Source organism: Panthera pardus, unplaced genomic scaffold (assembly GCF_024362965.1).
Source record: "Panthera pardus isolate Hobbes unplaced genomic scaffold, ASM2436296v1 HiC_scaffold_23, whole genome shotgun sequence".
Taxonomy (NCBI): Eukaryota; Metazoa; Chordata; class Mammalia; order Carnivora; family Felidae; genus Panthera; species Panthera pardus.
Window position 1 is genome coordinate 3,730,972 of NW_026526799.1, and position 19,035 is coordinate 3,750,006.

At 41.9% G+C, this 19,035-nt stretch overlaps 1 protein-coding gene across 1 annotated transcript in view; it reads left to right on the forward strand.

The window, feature by feature from the left end:
• Positions 1 to 31: 31 nt before the first annotated feature.
• Positions 32 to 19,035, forward strand: part of HDGFL3 (HDGF like 3) — a 72,890-nt gene continuing 53,886 nt past the window's right edge. Inside the window, exon 1 of the mRNA XM_053888633.1 lies at positions 32 to 439. Within this exon, the coding sequence (XP_053744608.1) occupies positions 356 to 439 (84 nt within the window). The 5' untranslated portion in view covers positions 32 to 355. The remainder of the gene's footprint in view (positions 440 to 19,035) is intronic.

Consider the following 19,035-nt stretch of genomic DNA (forward strand, 5'->3'; position numbering starts at 1 on the left):
GGAGGGAGGCCGGCGGCGGCGGCGGCGGCGGCGGCGGCGGTGGCGGCATGAGGCAGGCGACGCGGCGCCTGTGAGCAGCGCGCGGCGGCGGCGGGGACCTCGGCGCGGGCGAGAGCCGAGCGGCCGGGGGCTCCCCTCCCCCGCTGCCGGGCCGTGATTTGCCGGGCCTGCTGCGCCCCCCGCCCACCCCTCGCCTCAGCCGCCGCCTCGCCGCTTCCCCTCGTCGGAGCGGCCGCTCGTCCGCCCGCCCGCTCGAGGCCCGCGGGGAGCGCGGCGCAGTCCGTCGGCCCGCGGGGGGGCGGCCTCCCGGCATCTTCGCGGCGACCAAGGACGACCGGGGGAGGAAGCGGCCGGGATGGCGCGTCCGCGGCCCCGCGAGTACAAGGCGGGCGACCTGGTCTTCGCCAAGATGAAGGGCTACCCGCACTGGCCGGCCCGGGTGAGTACGGCGGCCGCGGGCGGGCCCGCCCGCCCACCATTTTCCCCTTCATGATGGCGCGCCCGCCCCCCCTCCTCCCGTCCCCGTCCCCATCCGCCTCGGCCCGGAGCCCGGAGCCCGGCGCCCGGCGCCCGGAGGGAGCCCGGCGCCCCGAGCCGGCCGCGGCCGGGGCCGGAGGCGCGGGCGGCACTGCGCACGGAGGACGTGCCCGGGCCGGAGGCGAGGGTTCCGGGCCGCGCCCGCTCCCCGCGAGGGCGGCCATCCTTCCGCCCACTTTCGAAGGCGGCTCCGGCCCGGGCAGGCCCGCCGCCGGGGCTTGGGAGCCCGCGCCGCCGGGCGGCGGGCCTGGGCGGCAGGCATCGCTGCGGGCAGGGTCGCGGGTGGGAAGCCGGGTCCCGGGCGAACGTCGGGGCACGTAGGGGAGCGTAATGCAAATGGCTGGCGGCGGGCCGGCGGGGGCCGCGCGGCCGGGGATCCTGGAAAGGGGCCGTGGCCGTCCCGAGGCCAGCGGGAGCCTCTTGGCAGCCGTTCATCCATCCCTCGGCGCATCCTTCGCCATCCAGACTTGTTGAGTCTTCCCTGCGCGCGATTCCGGGTTCCCCGCGGGCCCCATCATTGTCCTGGGGTACGTGCATCCCCGCTGCCCATCGTTCTCCCGAGCCCACCCGGAGGAGCTGGGGGGGAGGGGGGCTCGCCGCTTGGCCCCGGCGGCTGGGTCCGGGAAGCTCCTCGTGCCTTTTCACCTCCATATTTGTTTTAGGTCGGATCCCAGACCTTCTCCTTGGCCTTCCACTACAGTCCACAATAGCTCTCTCTTTCCTATCTAGCAAGGCTGTCGCCGGGCTCTTGTCTCTAGAAAGCATCTGCGTGTAATGCACAGCATTCGATTTTTTTTTTTTTTTTCTTAAGCAGGCCTTTTGGGGAAGAGATCAACACCACCGTGTGTGCTTTGTGTTTTAAAAATAAATCGCTTTTACTTCTAATTCTGATCATACTTGGCAGTTAGTTGTTTGAAATAAATACAGTGGAAAGGAGGGTCAAGGCATCTTGGAGGCTTGTTGGTATCTTTGGGGAACAGAGGTAGATGTGGGGAAATACTGGCATAAATAAGAGTGTGAGCTCTAAAATGTTGTATTACAGTAAAGTGCAGATAGCTAGACCAAGAAAGAAAAAAAAAAAAACCCACCCATTCACAAAAGGAAGTGACATCACGGGTGGCCAGGCTGAAATTAGTGAAGTTGAAGTAATGGATGGTTATAATCACTTTTTTTTGTATTTAGTTTGACATGATTGTGAAATGGAGAGAACACTGTGCCAGGAATTGGGGGCCTTGGTATTTGGTCTTTGTGGGCTAATCATTTCAACTGAATATCCATTTCTGCAACTCTAAAATGATCATCTGTAGGATTCCTTCCAATACTGACAACCTCAGATCTCAAATGAGGTTCAGGTTCCATTAGGCTGTGAAAATCACTCTTCTCCACATGTGAACTGTAGGTTGGCCTCAACCTCACGGTAGGATAACTGGTTACTTTTCATACCGAAGTGCCATCCTGCTTAAAGGGGCAAGATTTGTGACTTCAGGCATCCTTTAGGGAATCTCTGAGTATATTTATCAAGAAATAAACAGCTATAGGGTTCATTGGTATACACGTGGTCAAAAGTGAATTAAAGATTATCATCACCAGTTGGTCGGTTCCTTGTAATCCAGTGGCTTCCTTTAATCTTACCTTTGATAAATAACTTCTGAGAGTCAAAAAGAAAATACTTAAAGTTTCCTTAACAAGTTGCTTTCATAGGTTGGCCACCTGTAGTAATTTTGAAACAGAAACGTGCTGCAGAAGTGGTCGTAGTTGTATATCTAATCCACATAAAATTCCTAGAATTTGTAATTCCAGAACAAGGCAAAATGAAAAGTGAAATGAGGAAACAAAGTCAGTTGGGTTGTTAGGTGTAGTAAATACAGGAAAGAAAAATCTAAGTCTCTTCACATTTAACATAAACTTAAGGAAAGGACCTAAGTCTTTCTTTTTTTTAATTAAAAAAGTATTATTTTACAGTGAGTGGCATGTTATCATTTCCAAGGGAAGGTAAGGGTTAGAAAAAGATATTTGAGTCCCTAATCTGTTCGTTACTGTGCTGTATGCTTCACATATGTTCTCATTTTATTTCTTCTCCAGTTCTGTGAGGCATTATCCCCACTTACACCCAGTCATAGCTTGTAGATGATGTTATAAAGTACTCACTGGAAAAAAACTCTACTTATTTGAATTCTGTCGCTTGCTATGAAGACCAGTCATGTGGGGATTAGAGTCTATATGGCCCCAAGCGATCAGACGATCAGGCGTAGGAGGCAAAATGTGGGGGAGACAGATTTCGGTTCAGACTGTAGGGAGTTTTCTATCGGAGGTGGTCCACGCTTGGATGGAGAACCAGCTTGTGTGCTGCAGTGAAGACGTTTGGTTCTAGGCAGCCCCTTGTGAAGAATGTGGGCCAAGAGGACTCAGGCATCTAGGAAAATGGTCAGGTTAGATTCAGTTTGGGGCTGGGTTTCATACTCTCTGACCTTAGGCATGTTCTGTAATCTAAGTTTCAGTTTGCGAAATAGACATAATTCAGCCCTCACGGATTTAACGTATGTAAAAGCATCAAGCAGTGGTGGTTGAATGTTCCTGCCTTTTTTTCCTTTTTGAATTTCTAGCTTGAATTTCTAACCTGTATCACTATACTGTTTTTAATTTTCAACCTAGGAGTAGATTGATTCTTTTTTCCAACATTTTATCATGAGTAATTTCAAACACACAGAAAAGTTAAAAGAATCGTACACCCTTCTATCCGTCACCCAAATTCTCTAAGCAGCATTTACTGTACTTGCTTTATCATGTTATTCATATATCCATGCCTCTATCCATATAGCAGTCCATCTTATTTTAATGCACTTTAAAGTAAGTTGCCAACGTCAGTATAATTTACTCCTAGACACTTCAGCATGCATTATCGTTAACTAGAGGTCAATATTTTTTTAGATCCTTTTTTTTTTTTTTTTTTGCCTTTTGAGGTAAAATTTACATAAACTGAAACATACTTAAATGTACCAGTGAGTTTGACAAATATGTACACTGGTATAGTCCAAACCTCTTGCAAGATACAGCATAGTATCAGTACCGATGAAAGTTCCCTCATTTCCTCTTCCCAGTTAATTCCTGTCTTCCTCCCAGTTCAGATGTGTTAACATTCAGTAGCCAGCTAGCTGTTTCTAATGGAGTATACTTGATTAAATATGACTTAAAAATTACAAGTTCATTTGTACCCAAGGATTAACTAGCTTAATATTAAAAATACACTAAAACGAGTCTCTGAACCCTTTTGATTGTGTACCCTGTTGGTAAAAAAAAATTTGTGTAAACTTACTTTAAATTATAGGGGCTCCTGGGTGGCCCAGTCGGTTGAGCGTCCAACTTCACCTCAGGTCATGATCTCGCAGTTGACAAGTTCGCGTCCCGCGTCAGACCGCTCCGGAGCCTGGAGCCTGCTTCTGATTCTGTGACTCCCTCTCTGCCTCTCCCCCGCTCATGCTCTGTCTCTGTCTCAAAAATAAAGATGAATAAATAAACATTTTAAAAAATTATGTATACATGTACTTTGTACTATTCTGTACATTATGAAACAAATACAAGAGAATCTGAAGGGAGTGACAAATGATATAATTTATGTTTTAAAATTCTTATTAGCGGGGGTGCCTGGGTGGCCCAGTCGGTTAAGCGTCCGACTTCGGCTCAGGTCATGATCTCGGGGTCCGTGAGTTCGGGCCCCGCGTCAGTTTCTGTGCTGACAGCTCAGAGCCTGGAGCCTGTTTCAGATTCTGTGTCTCCCTCTGTCTCTGACCCTCCCCGTTCATGCTCTGTCTCTCTCTGTCTCAAAAATAAATAAACGTTAAAAATTTGTAAATTCTTATTAGCAAAATATTAAGAGTAATAGATTGTTTATATTTTTAAAAATATTAATGTTATTTTTTGCCTGTTTCATGGGAGATCTGACTAGCTAGTCACAGTTTTTATCACCTAAAGAGATTTTCTATAACAGAACTGTCAGCTTGGCCATTTCCTTGTTTGCTTGTGCTTACGTTATTAGTACTCTCTTATAGGACTCCTTTTAGCCACTTGTTCATTTGGCAAGAGTTCAGTTAGAAGTGAATATTCCATAATTTTGCTCAACCAGGCACTCTCAAATGGCAGGAAACCACAGTAGGCCCAAAGTGAATAAATACAACCATCTGAAAAAGGACACCAGTGTCAACTTATGTATGAAATATTAGTAAAACTTACTTTTTAGGGAAAAGAATAAGAAACTAAAATAGAAGTTGCACTATTTTCTTCTCACACTTCCCCAGCCCCCATCATCTTGTACATTCCCTGAGATATGAGCACTCTGCCTATGTTACCCCTGCTCTAAAAAATAGAAATACAAAACAAAACAAAACAAAAAGGTCTCAAAACTCTTGTGTTTCAACGAAAGAACTTTTTTCAATTTAAAAACTTTATAGGAGTACTCTCTGGCATTGCTAATCAGAGAGTAAATTGATATGATCACTTTAGAAAGCTGGCCTGGTCGTCTGTAGTTAAACACACGCCTAGCTTGTAATTTAGCAGTCTGGTCTAGGCATATATCCAGGAAAAATGAGTGTGTGTGTCCACCAAAAGATTTGTACAAGAATGCTCATACATGGCAGCTTTATCCATAATAGCAGGAGATTGAGAACAACCCAGGTGTCCATCAACAGGAGAACGGATCAGCAGAATTATAGTATATTCGTGCAGTGGAGTACTACTCAGCAGTAAAAAGGAACAAACTACTGATGCCCACAAAAATATGGACGTATTTCAAGATTTTGAGGTCGAGTGAAGAAAGCCAACACCAGAGCGCACATTCTGTATGCTAACCATGACGATCAAAACGGGCACAATTGATCAGTGGTGATTAGTTCATGGTGGGTGGAGGAGGAAGCCCTGAAGGTGTTCTGTATCTTGATCTGGCTGGTGGGTACCCAGAAGTATACATGTGTAAAAATATATCAAGCTGTCCATTTAAGATTGGTGCACCAGACTGTATATGTTATACCTCAGTTTAAAAATGCATACTTTGTATGAAGTGGGGAGAAAGAATCTAATACTACAAACTTCTTCACGGATTGGATTTCACCATTCTTGGCTTTCAGTGAGAAGTTTTTTCCCTTTAAGACTTCAGTGCTACCGATTTGCATCTTCCTGTTCCCTTTTGACTATTTTAGAAACTTCATTTACTACTTCACAGCTTTTTCTTTACATTTCTTTTTAGTTCTGGTTTCTGCCTCTGTCTTTTGTTTACATATTAGAGTCTTTCTGTTCCTTTCATATTAAATCATTGCTCCTCTTATTTCTCATCTAGCTCTCAACCTCTCACTTGATAAAACTTAAGAATACAGCATTTGACCTACCATTCTATGACATCCTGAAGAGCTAAATGCTTAGTGAGCTTTTATTGAGCACCTACTGTGTGTAAGACACTGTGCCTAGGTATAGTTTTTCATTTTTCTACCAACAGATTAAATTTGCAGCAACTTAAAAATAATATAATTAAATAATTAGTGTTTCTATGCCTTGTATTAATACAAAGGCTGAGAATCCTTAGTTTCTGATCCGTTGCACTTTCAGTTTTTTTATCTTTGACAATAAACTGCGAACCTTTATCTTTGGAGACCAGGCTACATCACTTCAGGGAATCACTTGAGACTTAAACTTTTTTTAATCTCAACATAAAGTAAGATGTTTACACTTTCCATTTCTTTGGCGTGAGTCCAAACGAGTCCGTCATTGTTTCATTCCTCAGGTAGAGTGACACAGATTCAGTCAGCCCTTTCCCCAGAGACTGTGTTCGTGTTGCAAGGACCTGGCAGATTGTCTCCTGTTCTTCTGCTTAACTCTGGGAGCAAATAGGCAGCTTAAACTCTCAGTACGAACGTGTACCTTTTCCATCGCTCCCATTTCACCCAGGTGAATCTCTATTTCTGGCACATCCCCTTTGGAATGCCCTAATGACTACTGTTTTCCCCATCATTTGTAAAATGTTAATTCTCTGAAGTCAGGTTTCTACTATATGAGATTGTATTTGATTCTTTTGGAAAAGGATTGATGGTTTAAAATTATATATGACCATTGAAAATGTCTATTAGCATAAGAAGAACATTGTAGGCTTGTAAATAGGGTAAACATAATAGGGGAAGAGCCCAAATGCTCCTTTTTATTGGAAAAAGTTACCTTCGATTGCAGAAGATTGCCCAGATAGTCAGAAGCTAGTCTACTTGATAGTTATTAGTCAGTCCATTGCAAAATGGCTTTTTATCCTTTAGAGCCGTGCTACTGGAAGTATGGTCTGTGGCCAGGATAGGTGACGGTGACAAGATAGGTGCAGAAATTGAGAGTAAGAGTTTAGAAACTTTTTTTTTTAAGTTTAGTTTTGAGAGAGAGAGAGTGCAAGCGGGGAAGGGGCAGAGAGAGGGAGAGACAGAATCCCAAGCAGGCTCTGTGCTGTCAGCGCAAGCCCATTGTAGGACTTGAACTCACAAACCAAGAGATCAGACCTGAGCTGAGATCAAGAGTTGGACTCTTAACTGACTAAGCCACCCAGGCACCCCGAGAAACTTTGTAAAGCAATCTGATAGAGTAACTTTATGCTAGTGAATCTAATTTTATTATTTTTAAGTTTATTTATTTATTTTGAGAGAGAGAGAGAGAGCGCGCATGTGAGTGGGGGAGAGGGAGAGAGAATCCCAAGCAGGCGCTACACTGTCAGCTCAGAGCCCGACGTAGGACTTAAACCTACCAGCTGTGAGATCATGACCTGAACCAAAACCAAGAGTCGGACGCTTAAGTGACTGAGCCACCCAGGCACCCCTTGTGAATCTTATTTTTAAAATGAGGCTTGTATTTTACATGCCTTTAATTTTATTTTTCTAATAATTACTCTTTCATGTATTTTATAAAAATGCCCATCTGTAACAAATTAGAAATTAAAAACAAACAAAAAAATGCTGTTTTTTCCACCACAAATGGAGTACTGACTATAGAGGACCCTTAAAGGTCAGTAGAGTTCCTTGCATCTAAAACTATCTGCTCATACTGTGAACTGTTTTTTTTAAGGTTTTATATTTAAGTAATCTCTACCCAATGAGGCACTTGAACTCACAACCCCAGGATCAGGAGTCCCATTCTCCTGACTGAGCCAGCCAGGCACCCCTGCTTATACTGTAAATTATTTAACCTATCTTTAACTATTTAAAAGAGAATGGATTAACCTTTATGTTATAAATACCTCATGTCTGTAAAAAAATTTTATTACATAAGTAATAATGTTCATTGTAGAAAGATTAATATCCCTCTACCTAGTAACAAGCATCATGAATATGCACCTACATGTGTAAGTACATAATTTTTATAATACATTCAGTTCTGCAGCCTTTTATCCCCACTTAAACACTATATCTTAGATGTCTTTCAGTGGCAGTGAATGCATTTCTATAACATTATCTGTAATAGCCATCTGGTAATTTATGGTACAGACCTATTTGTTATAAATTATAACCATATTTACCATATAACCGTATATAACTTCCTATTATACTGATATTTAGGTTATTTCCAGTTTTTTATACTGTAAAATAATACTCTGAGACACATGCTTTTAGCTAAACCGTTAGTTACTTCTTCAGGATTGGTATCTGGGAATCACATTTCTTAGTCAAAGGGCACGTGCATGTTTTAAAACTTTGGATTTATATTGTCACATTGCCCTCCAGAAAAGTTTTAACCATCTTAACCAGTAGCAGAATAAGAAAATACCTGTTTTCTCACATATTCATTAAAAGGAGATGATTTAAAATTTTAAAAATGTTTGTCAACCTAATAAATACAGATATTTAATAGAATTAATTTCCTCGTTGACAATTTAGGCAGAATATATGTGTCATATATGTCATATATCAAATCACGTATCTTATATGTCTTGATTACAAATTAGGATGAATATATGATAACACTACTCTAAGGTAGATAGTCCCATAAGAAAACCAAGACTTAAGAAATTCACCTAAGGTTATACACTGAGTGAAGTGTGTTAATCCTAGACCATTAAGAATGCCACAGGAACATAAGAAATGTGATAACAGGGGCTCCTGGGTGGCTCATTCAGTTAGGTGTCTGGCTCTTGGTTTTGGCTTAGGTCATGATCCCAGCGTCCTGTGATCCAGCCCCACATCGGGCTCTGTGCTGACAGCACAGAACCTGCTTGGGATTCTCTGTGTCCCTTCTGTCTCTACCCCTCCCACACACACGCTCTCTCTGAAAATAAATAAAAATAAACTTTAAAAAAATGTGGAAACAGATGAGGTGAAGGAACTGAAGAAGCATTTGGCACTGTGTAAGAAGACTGTATGTATATTATATATATTACATATGTGTATATGTATACGTATGTGTGTGTATATATATATATATACATATATATATACATATATATATATATGTATGTATGTATGTGTATGTATTATAAGCTACTGGGAGGCCAGCACTCTCAAGTCAGAAAACGTTTATTGTGACATTTGTTATTATTTTTCTCTGGTTTGTGTCTTTGAAAGCCCTTTGACACAAGGCAGTATGAAAGTAAATAAGATATCCGTTATGCATATAAAGAAAGCAGAGCCCATTAAAATCCATTCTGAATGAATAGCATAGTGTTGACTTTAGTTTTAGGTTCTAATACCTTTATGTGTGGTGAAACACATAGACTTTGAAGAGCAGGTATAGCAAGAGTTACTGGTTCAGTAGAGCCTAGAAGCTAAATCATAAGGACTACTACTAGCCTGTGTAGCTTTTTGCCAGTTTACTGCATTCTTAATCCCTATAACAGCATTTTCCTGTGTTATTTCACTGCCGTTCATATATGTAATTGCTTCTCAGCTATGGTAGTGAGTGAATTTTTCTATTATATCTTTTTACCACTAGGAATTTGCTGCAGTTAGGTAAATAGCTGTATGGTCACAGAGAGCTACATAGAGGTAAAAAGAATGAAGTAATCTAAAATTGGTGAGCTCAAGCCTTTAGAAGGATCCTCCAGATATCTGAACAAGATTTCCTACGATAGTGGGAAGAACAATGAAGCCAAGAGTTAAAAGACAGCATAGTTCATTCCACCACTGTCTTGATTTGTCAGGTTTGGGCATCTTTCATTACAACCTCGTTGTAAAATGGGGAGGATGATAATTCTTACTCTCTTTCCCTTTTTTCCTTGGAATCAGATATTGAAATGTGCATGAAATAGTGTTTGCTAGTTAAGGATCATAGATGATATATCTGTTCTGCCGAACTTGTAACCAAAGAAATTCAGTGAAATATTTGTGTTTATCAAATTCTTACTCACTTTCCCTTCTTTTTCCGTAGTAATCATGTGTTAAAATGTACGTGAAAGAAGTGTTTGCTAGTGTAGTACCCAACAATCACCTACCAGGAGCACCACAAACTCCTTACTGTACAATGCTAGAAACCTAGTAAAGTCTCAGCAGATGCTTTTGTGGGTGGGTGGGTGTCTTCCAGTAGTTTCCTCGTGGCTTCATAATTTTGAGTTAGCTCTAGGCTCTAGTCATTGTAGGGACTTGTCATTGTTACCCCTTATTCAGATTCCTGAGTATGATGGCCATTTCTAGAGGTTCCAAATAGTTTCAGTATTTGGGGGCAAACTAAGTCGGACTATGTGGCATACAAACAAGGCCTCTGAATAAACTACTCAGTCCGCTAGATCACTGAAATGCGAGCTCTGAGTGGATTCTCTAAGTCTGATTATAGTCTGTAAGGCCACCCAGAAGTGGAGGTTATCTGGTTTTCAAAGTATAGGAGAGTCCATGGTAACAACAAAGTTACCTCCATGGGGACTGGAAAATTCTTGATAGCATAGCATTAACTTCTAGGTTTTTATTGCAAAATGTATTTAAGATGAGAGCTGTTAGAAGTGCTGGGTATGTTAGGTTCAGAGGTGGTAAGCAATGTAAAAAAGAGTGTCACAGAAGATTCGAAAATTTTTATGTAGGAAAAAATGTCAAAAAATAAATTCATCGCTTTAGATCTCTTCTTCCTTTTTCTTTATCACTGAAATAGAACTTTTATGCTAAGGGCATCTTTAACTTAGGAGGAAAATGCTTATTCACAGGGAGCGGTATGACAGATTCTTGGTTCATTTTTTTTTTTAGAATTAGCATATGTTGAGTGAATTGAAAATTAATTCCCTCTAGACCTCTGTTTGACTTTCAAAATGAGACCAACTATTTTCAAACAAGGCATATAACTGTTCTTATTTCCTTCCTCGAACTGTGATGTGAGGATTAAGTCAATAATTTCGAAAATATTTAGATCTTAGCAGTGAGTCATCGTTGTTGCTTGATTCTGATGCAGTCTAGTCTGATGGCTTTCAGGCCCCCCCCTTTTTTTTTACTATAGCCCATATATACTAATTTCATACACACACATATATATACGTACACACACACACCAGAAAAAAGTTTTCACCAAATCATGTTATATGTGATGCATTCTGATATTTTTATATTTTTATTTTGTGTAAAATCAGGTTGTAACTCACTAAATCACTTTCACTACCTATAGTTTGAAAAAAAAGCACTGATCTGGTCTGTTAGGCCAAAAGGAAATTGATCTGTGTGAGTTTTGCTTGTGTGTATGGATTTTGGAGACGAGTTAGCAGTCCTGAGCTTTTTATTCTGCTGTAGCCACAGTCTTACATGAAAATCACATGGACGTAAGAAAAGAAAGTTACGTTATTTTAGGTCATTTAACCATCCAGGCCAGTTTTTCCCTTGATCTCAAAAGGCTTGGTATATAAATATAGTATTTCTACTCTCATCATCCTTCTAATCTTTAAACTGCACATGGATCTACAACTTTGTTGAAGCTAATTATAGCTTCATATATATGCCTTCTTAAGGATATTAAGCTCCATGTATTTCTTAACTATCCAGCTACAGAACAGTGTTTGACTACATAGTGTTCCCTGGATGATAGTATTGAAGCTCTGGGGGTTTCTTGAGTTTGTGAGGCTAGCCTGGAGGTATCAGGCTATCCAGGACTGAGGATGAAGGGCTTTTGTTAAGTCCAGAAGACTTGTACTTGGCGGGGGCGGGGGTGGTAGTTTCTGAAGTGGGTGTAAAGTCATGGGACTAACACGTTTCTAATGGTTCTATATTTCTTTTTCTTTAATTTTTTTAAATGTATGTTTATTTTTGAGAGAGACAGCTTGAGCGAGGAGGGGCAGAAAGAGGGAGACACAATCTGAAGCAGGCTCCAGGCTCTGAACTGTCAGCACAAAGCCCGATGTGGGGCTTGAACTCACAAACCGTGAGATCGTGACCCGACCCACCTACTGAGCCACCCAGGCGCCCCTATATTTCCTTTTTAAATCACTTTGTCTAATCAAAAAGAGACTTCTTGCTATTACTAGATACGGCAGCCTCAGTAGAGAGAGAACCTAGTATTGAGGATAGTAAAGCATTCTTCAGTTTCTGTAAAAGGTACCTTTCTGAAAAGATACAGTAAGCACAGTTTTAGATCTCACATCTGGCTGATTGACTCACACAAAAGGAGTACACTTCTATGAGTACACAAGAAAGGAGTACCCACTGTACTAAATGGAACTTATCTTGGAACAGAAAGGGTACGATTGGGTTAATCTTCATGTTATGCCAGGTATTCAAGAGCTCTGGTTGTTGTCCAGCTCAGTCCTCCGTCACTGCTGTGGTCTGCTGGCTCTACCTTGTGGGAGGCCAGGTGGAGGGAAGAGACAGAGCCTTTGCTAGAGTTATGAAGTATGATGGTTTCCACTGTTTGTTTTTAATAAGTTCCTTGTCTGGGGCAAAGATTATTTGACTCCCAGGGATCAGGTAACCCAGAACAAACGTGTCCCTTGTTTTTCTGTTGTCACAAGAGCAAATTACAGAAGTAGAGCAGTTTACCAGGAGTGGGCAGTTGGAGAAGTTTGCCGAAGTGAAATGGAGGTGACGGTGACCGAGGATTCCTCCTTTGTCCGTGAAAATTGCTTCTCATTCAGTGTTACTGTAAACTCTGGAAGCCTTTGACCTCCCCATTTCCTCTTGGTCTGTCCACTGCCTCTGGGCTTCCCTTCCTTCTTACATGAAGGAACCCACATGATCACTTGAACTGCTCTCCCCCTTTTTACTCTGATACATTCATTCTAGAAGCCCCTTCCTGGCCATTCTTCTCGCCTGCCTTTTCTGCTCCAGCAAATGGTCTCCTGCAAGCAACTGGCCGTAATCACAAAGACTTGCAGCCTGGGCCTGCCCCCCCGCCCCCGATTGCTTTCATCCGGGCCCCCAGTGCTGCTCATGGTTCTTCTCGCTGGTGGCGAGATACTTTCATTGTCCTCTTCCAGCTCAGATTCTTTCCCCTCATTTTCAGCAAATTCTCTTACTTTCAGGTTTCACGTGTTCCTTTTCAGGGTGAAGTAGAAGAGCAAGAGTCTTGTGGGCAGATGAAGCCACGTCTGAGTAGATGAGTAACCTCGCGTAGGTTACCTAATCCCTTCGGCCTCGATGGACCCATCTGTAAAATGGGCACAATAACAACTTTTTCTTATCGTTTCGAGGATTCTGAACATAAACAGCCTGGAGTTTAACATGATTAAAAAATCGTTTCCCTCCCCTTCACCTCTTCCCTGTGCTGCTTATTAAGACCCTCCTCTTGCTTGGCTCCTCCCTTTTCCTTCTTTCATCAACATTCAGTAAATATTTTTTGAATCTTTGCTGTATCCCAAGGGCTCTAACAGGTGCTAGGGTTGACCTAAACGGCCTCTTCCCCTTGACGAATTCTTTCTCCTCAGACCAGAAATGGTCCTCTTACTGTCTCATTCTTCCCCCTCCCCCAAAGGTCACCCCGATGTGCTGATCCAGAGAGCACTCCATCCTTACTTTGCCTCGGTGGAATTTAATACTGCCTTTTAAAAAATACTCTTCCGAGAGGCACCTGGGTGGCTCAGTCGGTTAAGCGTCCGACTTTGGCTCAGGTCATGATCTCGCGGTTCGTGAGTTCAAGCCCCGCATCGGGCTCTGTGCTGACGGCTCAGAGCCTGGAGCCTGTTTCAGATTCCGTGTCTCCCTCTCTCTGACCCTCCCCCGTTCATGCTCTGTCTCTCTCTGCCTCAAAAATAAATAAACATTAAAAAAAAATAAAAATAAAAAATGCTCTTCCTTTGTTTGGCTTCCCTCATGTATTGCTTTTCTTGAAAGGTTCTTCTATTTCTCTGTGCCTTTGTAGGGTCTTTTTCGACTTCAAGCCACCATCTTCAGAATAATATCTTCTAGACCTCTGTTTCAGGCCCTGACTCAAATCCACACCTCCGTTTTCTGACTAATAGCCCCAGTACCACAAGTTCATGGTCAGAACTAATCTAGTCACCCCTCCCGGCCTAAGTATTTCTTTTTCTTTTAATGTTTATTTATTTTTGAGGAAGGGAGGGAGACCGTGAGAGAGAGAGAACGAGCAGGGGAGGGCAGAGAGAGGGGGACAGAGGATCTGAAGTGGACTCTGCACTGACAGCAGTGAGCCGGACGTGGGCCTCAGACTCACCAACCGCGAGATCGTGTCTTGAGCCAAAGTCAGATGCTCAACCAACTGAGCCACCCAGGCGCCCCTCAAGTTTTCCTGTTTTAGTAAAAAATTACTATCCGGCCAGGCACCCCCCAAAACAAAGACCTCAGATTATCCCAGGTGCTCTTTTTTCTTTAATTCCCACATCTTACTTGGTCACCTAATGATGTCAAGACGGACTAAGGTTCAAGTAGAGAGGAGTGCTGTGAAATTGGACTCCTCACACGGCGCAAGGCAAAGTGGGGGTGCTGCGTGCCTTAGAACCTGAGACGTACTCGTGTTGTAATAAACAGGATGTAATTTCAACAAAGCAATAGGACATTAAATTAATATTATTAATTTGGATTTTATTGAGGTCCTTTTATTTCTGCTTGATACACAAATTAATCTTGGTTTTATAGTATATGGTTATGAGTACAATTGTTATCTTTGTGCATGTTTCAGAACATTATCATAAAATTTTATGGGGGTCTGCAAGATTTTGTTCCCTTCAAAAATAATTATAGTTGACCCTTGAACAACAAGGGGACAGGGACTAGGGGCACCAACCCCCACAGTCAAAAATCCAAGTATAAAAATTTTTTTTAAGTTTATTTATTTCGACAAAGAAAGAGGGTGAGCACAGGAGGGACAGGGAGAGGGAGAGGGAGAGAGAGAGAGAGAGAGAGAGAGAGAGAGAGAATATCCCAAGCAGTCTTTGCACTGTCAGCACGGAGCCCCACATGGGACTTAAACCCACAAATGGTGAGATTGTGACCTGAGCCGAAACCTGGAGTCGGATGTTCAACTGACTCAGCCACCCAGGCACCCCCAGGTATAACTTTTGACTTTCTAAAAACCTAACTACAAATAGCCTACTGTGGACCACAGGCCTTATGAATAACATAAATAGTTGATTAGCACATATATATGTTTATTATAATAAAGTAAGCTAGAGAAAGACAATATTGTTAGGAAAATCATAAGGAAGAAAAAATATATTTACGGTACTATGTTTTTTTGGAAAAAATTCAGGTATATGTGGTCCCGTGCAGTTCAAACTTAAGATGCCATAGGTTAAGGGGCCTCACAAACTAGAATGAATTCTTGACCATGAGGGATCTAGAAATAAAGACATATAAGGAAATAATAAGAGATGTGAATGTTTTGTAAAAGAAGGAAAGATGTACATAGCGATAGTAATTTTCAAATATTTAAGGGACTCCTACGAAAGAAGAAATAGGAAGTATAGGAGAGCAGGAAGAGCATGTGCTCTGGAGCTAAGGACATAGGGGTTCAAATGATGCTCTGCCACTTATCTGTGTGACCTTGGGCAAATTACCTAATCTCCCTTAGCCTCTTCTTCTCTAAAGTGGAATTAGTGTTATCTACCCCCACAAAGTTATTGAGAGAACTTATTTACAGGTACCTAACACATGGTTGAACCTAAACAAATACTACTTTCTTCTGTCCTCTGATAGTTTTTATAACTAGAGTTAGGGGACAAATTTTTTTTAAATAATTTATTGTCATGTTAGCTAACATAGAGTGTATACAGGGTAGTCTTGGCTTCAGGAGTAGATTCCCATGATTCATCACTTACATACAACGTCCAGTGCTCATCCCAACAAGTGCCCTCCTCAATGCCCATCACCCATTTTCCACGCCCCCTCAGCCCCCGACCCCCATCAATCCTCAGTTTGTATCTAAGAGTCTCTTATGGTTTGCCTCCCTCTCTGTTTGTAACTTATTTTTTCCTTCCCTTCCACTATGGTATTCTGTCAAGTTTCTTGAATTCCACGTAAGAGTGAAAACATAGGATACCTTTTTCTGACTGGCTTATTTCACTTAGCATAATACCTTCCAGTTCCATCCACGTTGTTGCAAATGGCAGAATTTCATTCTTTCTCATTGCCAAGTAGTATTCCGTTGTGTATATATACGTCTTCTTTATTCATTCATCAGTTGGTGGACATTTGGGCTGTCTCCATAATTTGGCTATTGTTGATAGCGCTGCTATAAACATTGGGGTGCATGTGCCCTTACGAATCAGCACTCCTGTATCCTTTGGATAAATTCCTACTAGTGCTGGGGACCCAGCTATTGTTGGGTCATAGGGTAATTCTATTTTTAATTTTTTGAGGAACATCCACACTTTTCCAGAGTGGCTGCACCAGTTTGCATTCCCACCAACAGTGCAAGAGGGTAGGGGACAGAAATTTTGAGGGAACTGATTTAAGTGGGCTTATTTTAAGGAAGAAGAATTAAATGAAAGTCTTAGCATTAATTGTTGAGAGCTTGTATGCCATTTCTTCTTATATACCATGACAATAACCCTGTGCTGTTGATGTTCATAACCCCTGCCCCCTGTCTTTACATGTGAAAAAACTTTCTGAACTTGAGAAAGATTTTAAATATCTTAAAAATTGCCCAATTACAGTAAATGATAAACCTGATATTGGGCTCCACAGCCTGTATTCTAAACCATTCCAGTACATTGTGTGGTTTATCTCTGGTAATGGATGTTTATTCATCCATTCATTGAACAGCTATTTATCGGACACATCCTCTACACCAGGCGGAGTTTATAGTGCAGAACGTGACCCAGAGGTCGAAGGGGATAGGGAGTGCTGGCAGTGGTACAGAGGAAGCAAGGGTCTTGCTGTGTCGTATAGCAAGTGTTCGGGGAAAGCCTCTCTCGTAGGACAGCATTTGAACTCAGAGATCTGAAGGAGAGGGAGCCCTGTGGATATTGGGGGGAAAGCATTTTAGGCAGAGAAGAGCAAGTTTCTCAGAAGTAATCTTTTTATTAAGAATAAGTATTTTGGGGGCGCCTGGGTGGTTCATTCGGTTGGGCCACTGACTTTGACTCAGGCCATGCACTCATGAGTTCGAGCCCCGCGTCGGGCTCTGTGCTGCCAGCTCAGAGCCTGGAGCCTGCTTCGGATTCTGTGTCTTCTTCTCTCTCTGCCCCTCTGCCTCTCATGCTCTCTCTCTGTCTCTCTCAAAAATAAATAAACATTAAAAAATTTTTAATAAAAAATAAAGAATAAGTATTCTTAACCATTTTCACTTAGTTGTTTTTCTAGATTGACTTTAGCAATACGTTGAATGAATTTCAAGAGAAATCTCAATGGAATTTTAGTTTGAAGTGAATTAAATTGTAAATTAATACGAGGAGGAATGACACTTTTACCAATATTGAAACATTCCAGCCAGAAATATGGAATGTTTCTATTTTTTTTTCTGTCTAGTAGAGTTTTGAGGTTTTCTTCCTAAAGGAACCACACTTCTTAAAAAAATTACTGGGTGTCATTTGCTGTTGCTGATGCTTTTATAAACTGAATTTTAGTTGCTCAGAATAAGAACCTTGGCATCATCCTTGACTTAACAGTTTTTTTTACTCCCCATACCTAGTGTGCTGGCAAACCCCGTTCATTCCAACCTCAGAGTTACAAGCAGATTGCAAACCCTTCCACCGCCACCATCCTTGTCTATACCGCTATCGTCCCTTTACTGTTCTAGTAGATTTCTAGCTGCTCTCCCTCGCCACCCCTGCCCTCTGAAAGTCTCTTTTCAGCGGTGCCGCAAGGGCAACAGTCATCCCGTTAACATAGAGGGTCGACCAGCCTCCTCCCTTCCTTGATACAGCCCAGCCCCAGCCTCCTCCCGGTTCCTTACACCCGGGTCACAGTGCTGCCTCAGGGGCTCTGTCCCGGCTCCCTCCTCCGGGCATCGCCCAGACCCCCTCCAGTCTGTTCGGGCCTGCCTCTTCCAATGAGAGATTTTACACCGTCCTGTTGACAATTACAACCCTGTGCTTGACTCATTTTGTACAGCTCTTTTTTCGTATTCTTACATACTAAATAATTTACTTATTTATTCGAGTTATTTGCTGTTTTATTTTCCCCCTTGAGGGCAGGGATTTTTGCCTCATTTGTTGGTGTATCCTTAACACTTAGAACAGTGACTGGCTCACAAAAAACATTCAGTAAATATTTGTAGAAGGACTGAATTCAGTCTTTTTCTTTTATATTTTCAAATCTGGTCTCTGGTGATAACATGCCAAGGCTTTTTTTTCACTTATTTGTCATCCTGCTATACTTTAATTCTGTTTTTCTAGTGATATACTTTTTCATAAATCATATGCAAATTATGATTCTTTTGTCTCTTCTGTTGCAATATTTGTTTGTTGGAAAGTGGGGTAGGAATTATCTTAATATATTAACTAGAACTTCCAGAACAGTGTTAAGCACTGGAGGTAATTGACATCCTTGCCTCCTTCCTGATTTTTAGGAATATATCTTGTTTTATTACTCTATTTGGATTTGGCTGTCTTCATTATGTTGAAATATTCTTTTATTCTTGTTTTTTAAATAATTTTTATTAAGAAGTTAAATTTTGGGGTGCCTGAGTGGCTCAAAGTGTTAAGCCTCCAGCTCTTGATTTCAACTCAGGTCATGATCTCGTGGTTCATGAGTTCGAGCCCTACGTCAGGCTCTATGCTGATAGCACAGAGCCTGCTTGAGAATAAACTTTTTTTTTTAAGTTAAATTTTGCCAACCGTCTTTTTACCATCCATTGTAATAATCATATAAGTTTTCTTTTTTAGCCTTTGTATTAATTATATAAGTAGATTAAATATTAAATTATACTTGCATACTTGGAATATGCCTTACTTTGTCTCAGTATATAAACATATCTGTGTGTGTGTGTGTGTGTGTGTGTGTGTGTGTTAAGATGTAATTCAGGTGCCATAAAATTCATCCTTTTAAATTGTGCAATTCAGTGGTTTTTATTATATTCACAAGTTTTGGTACAGCCGTTAACATTAATTCCAGAACATTTCATCACCCCAAAAGGAAACCCTGTATTCATCAAGCAGTCACTCCCCACCCACCCAGACCCCGACAATCACAA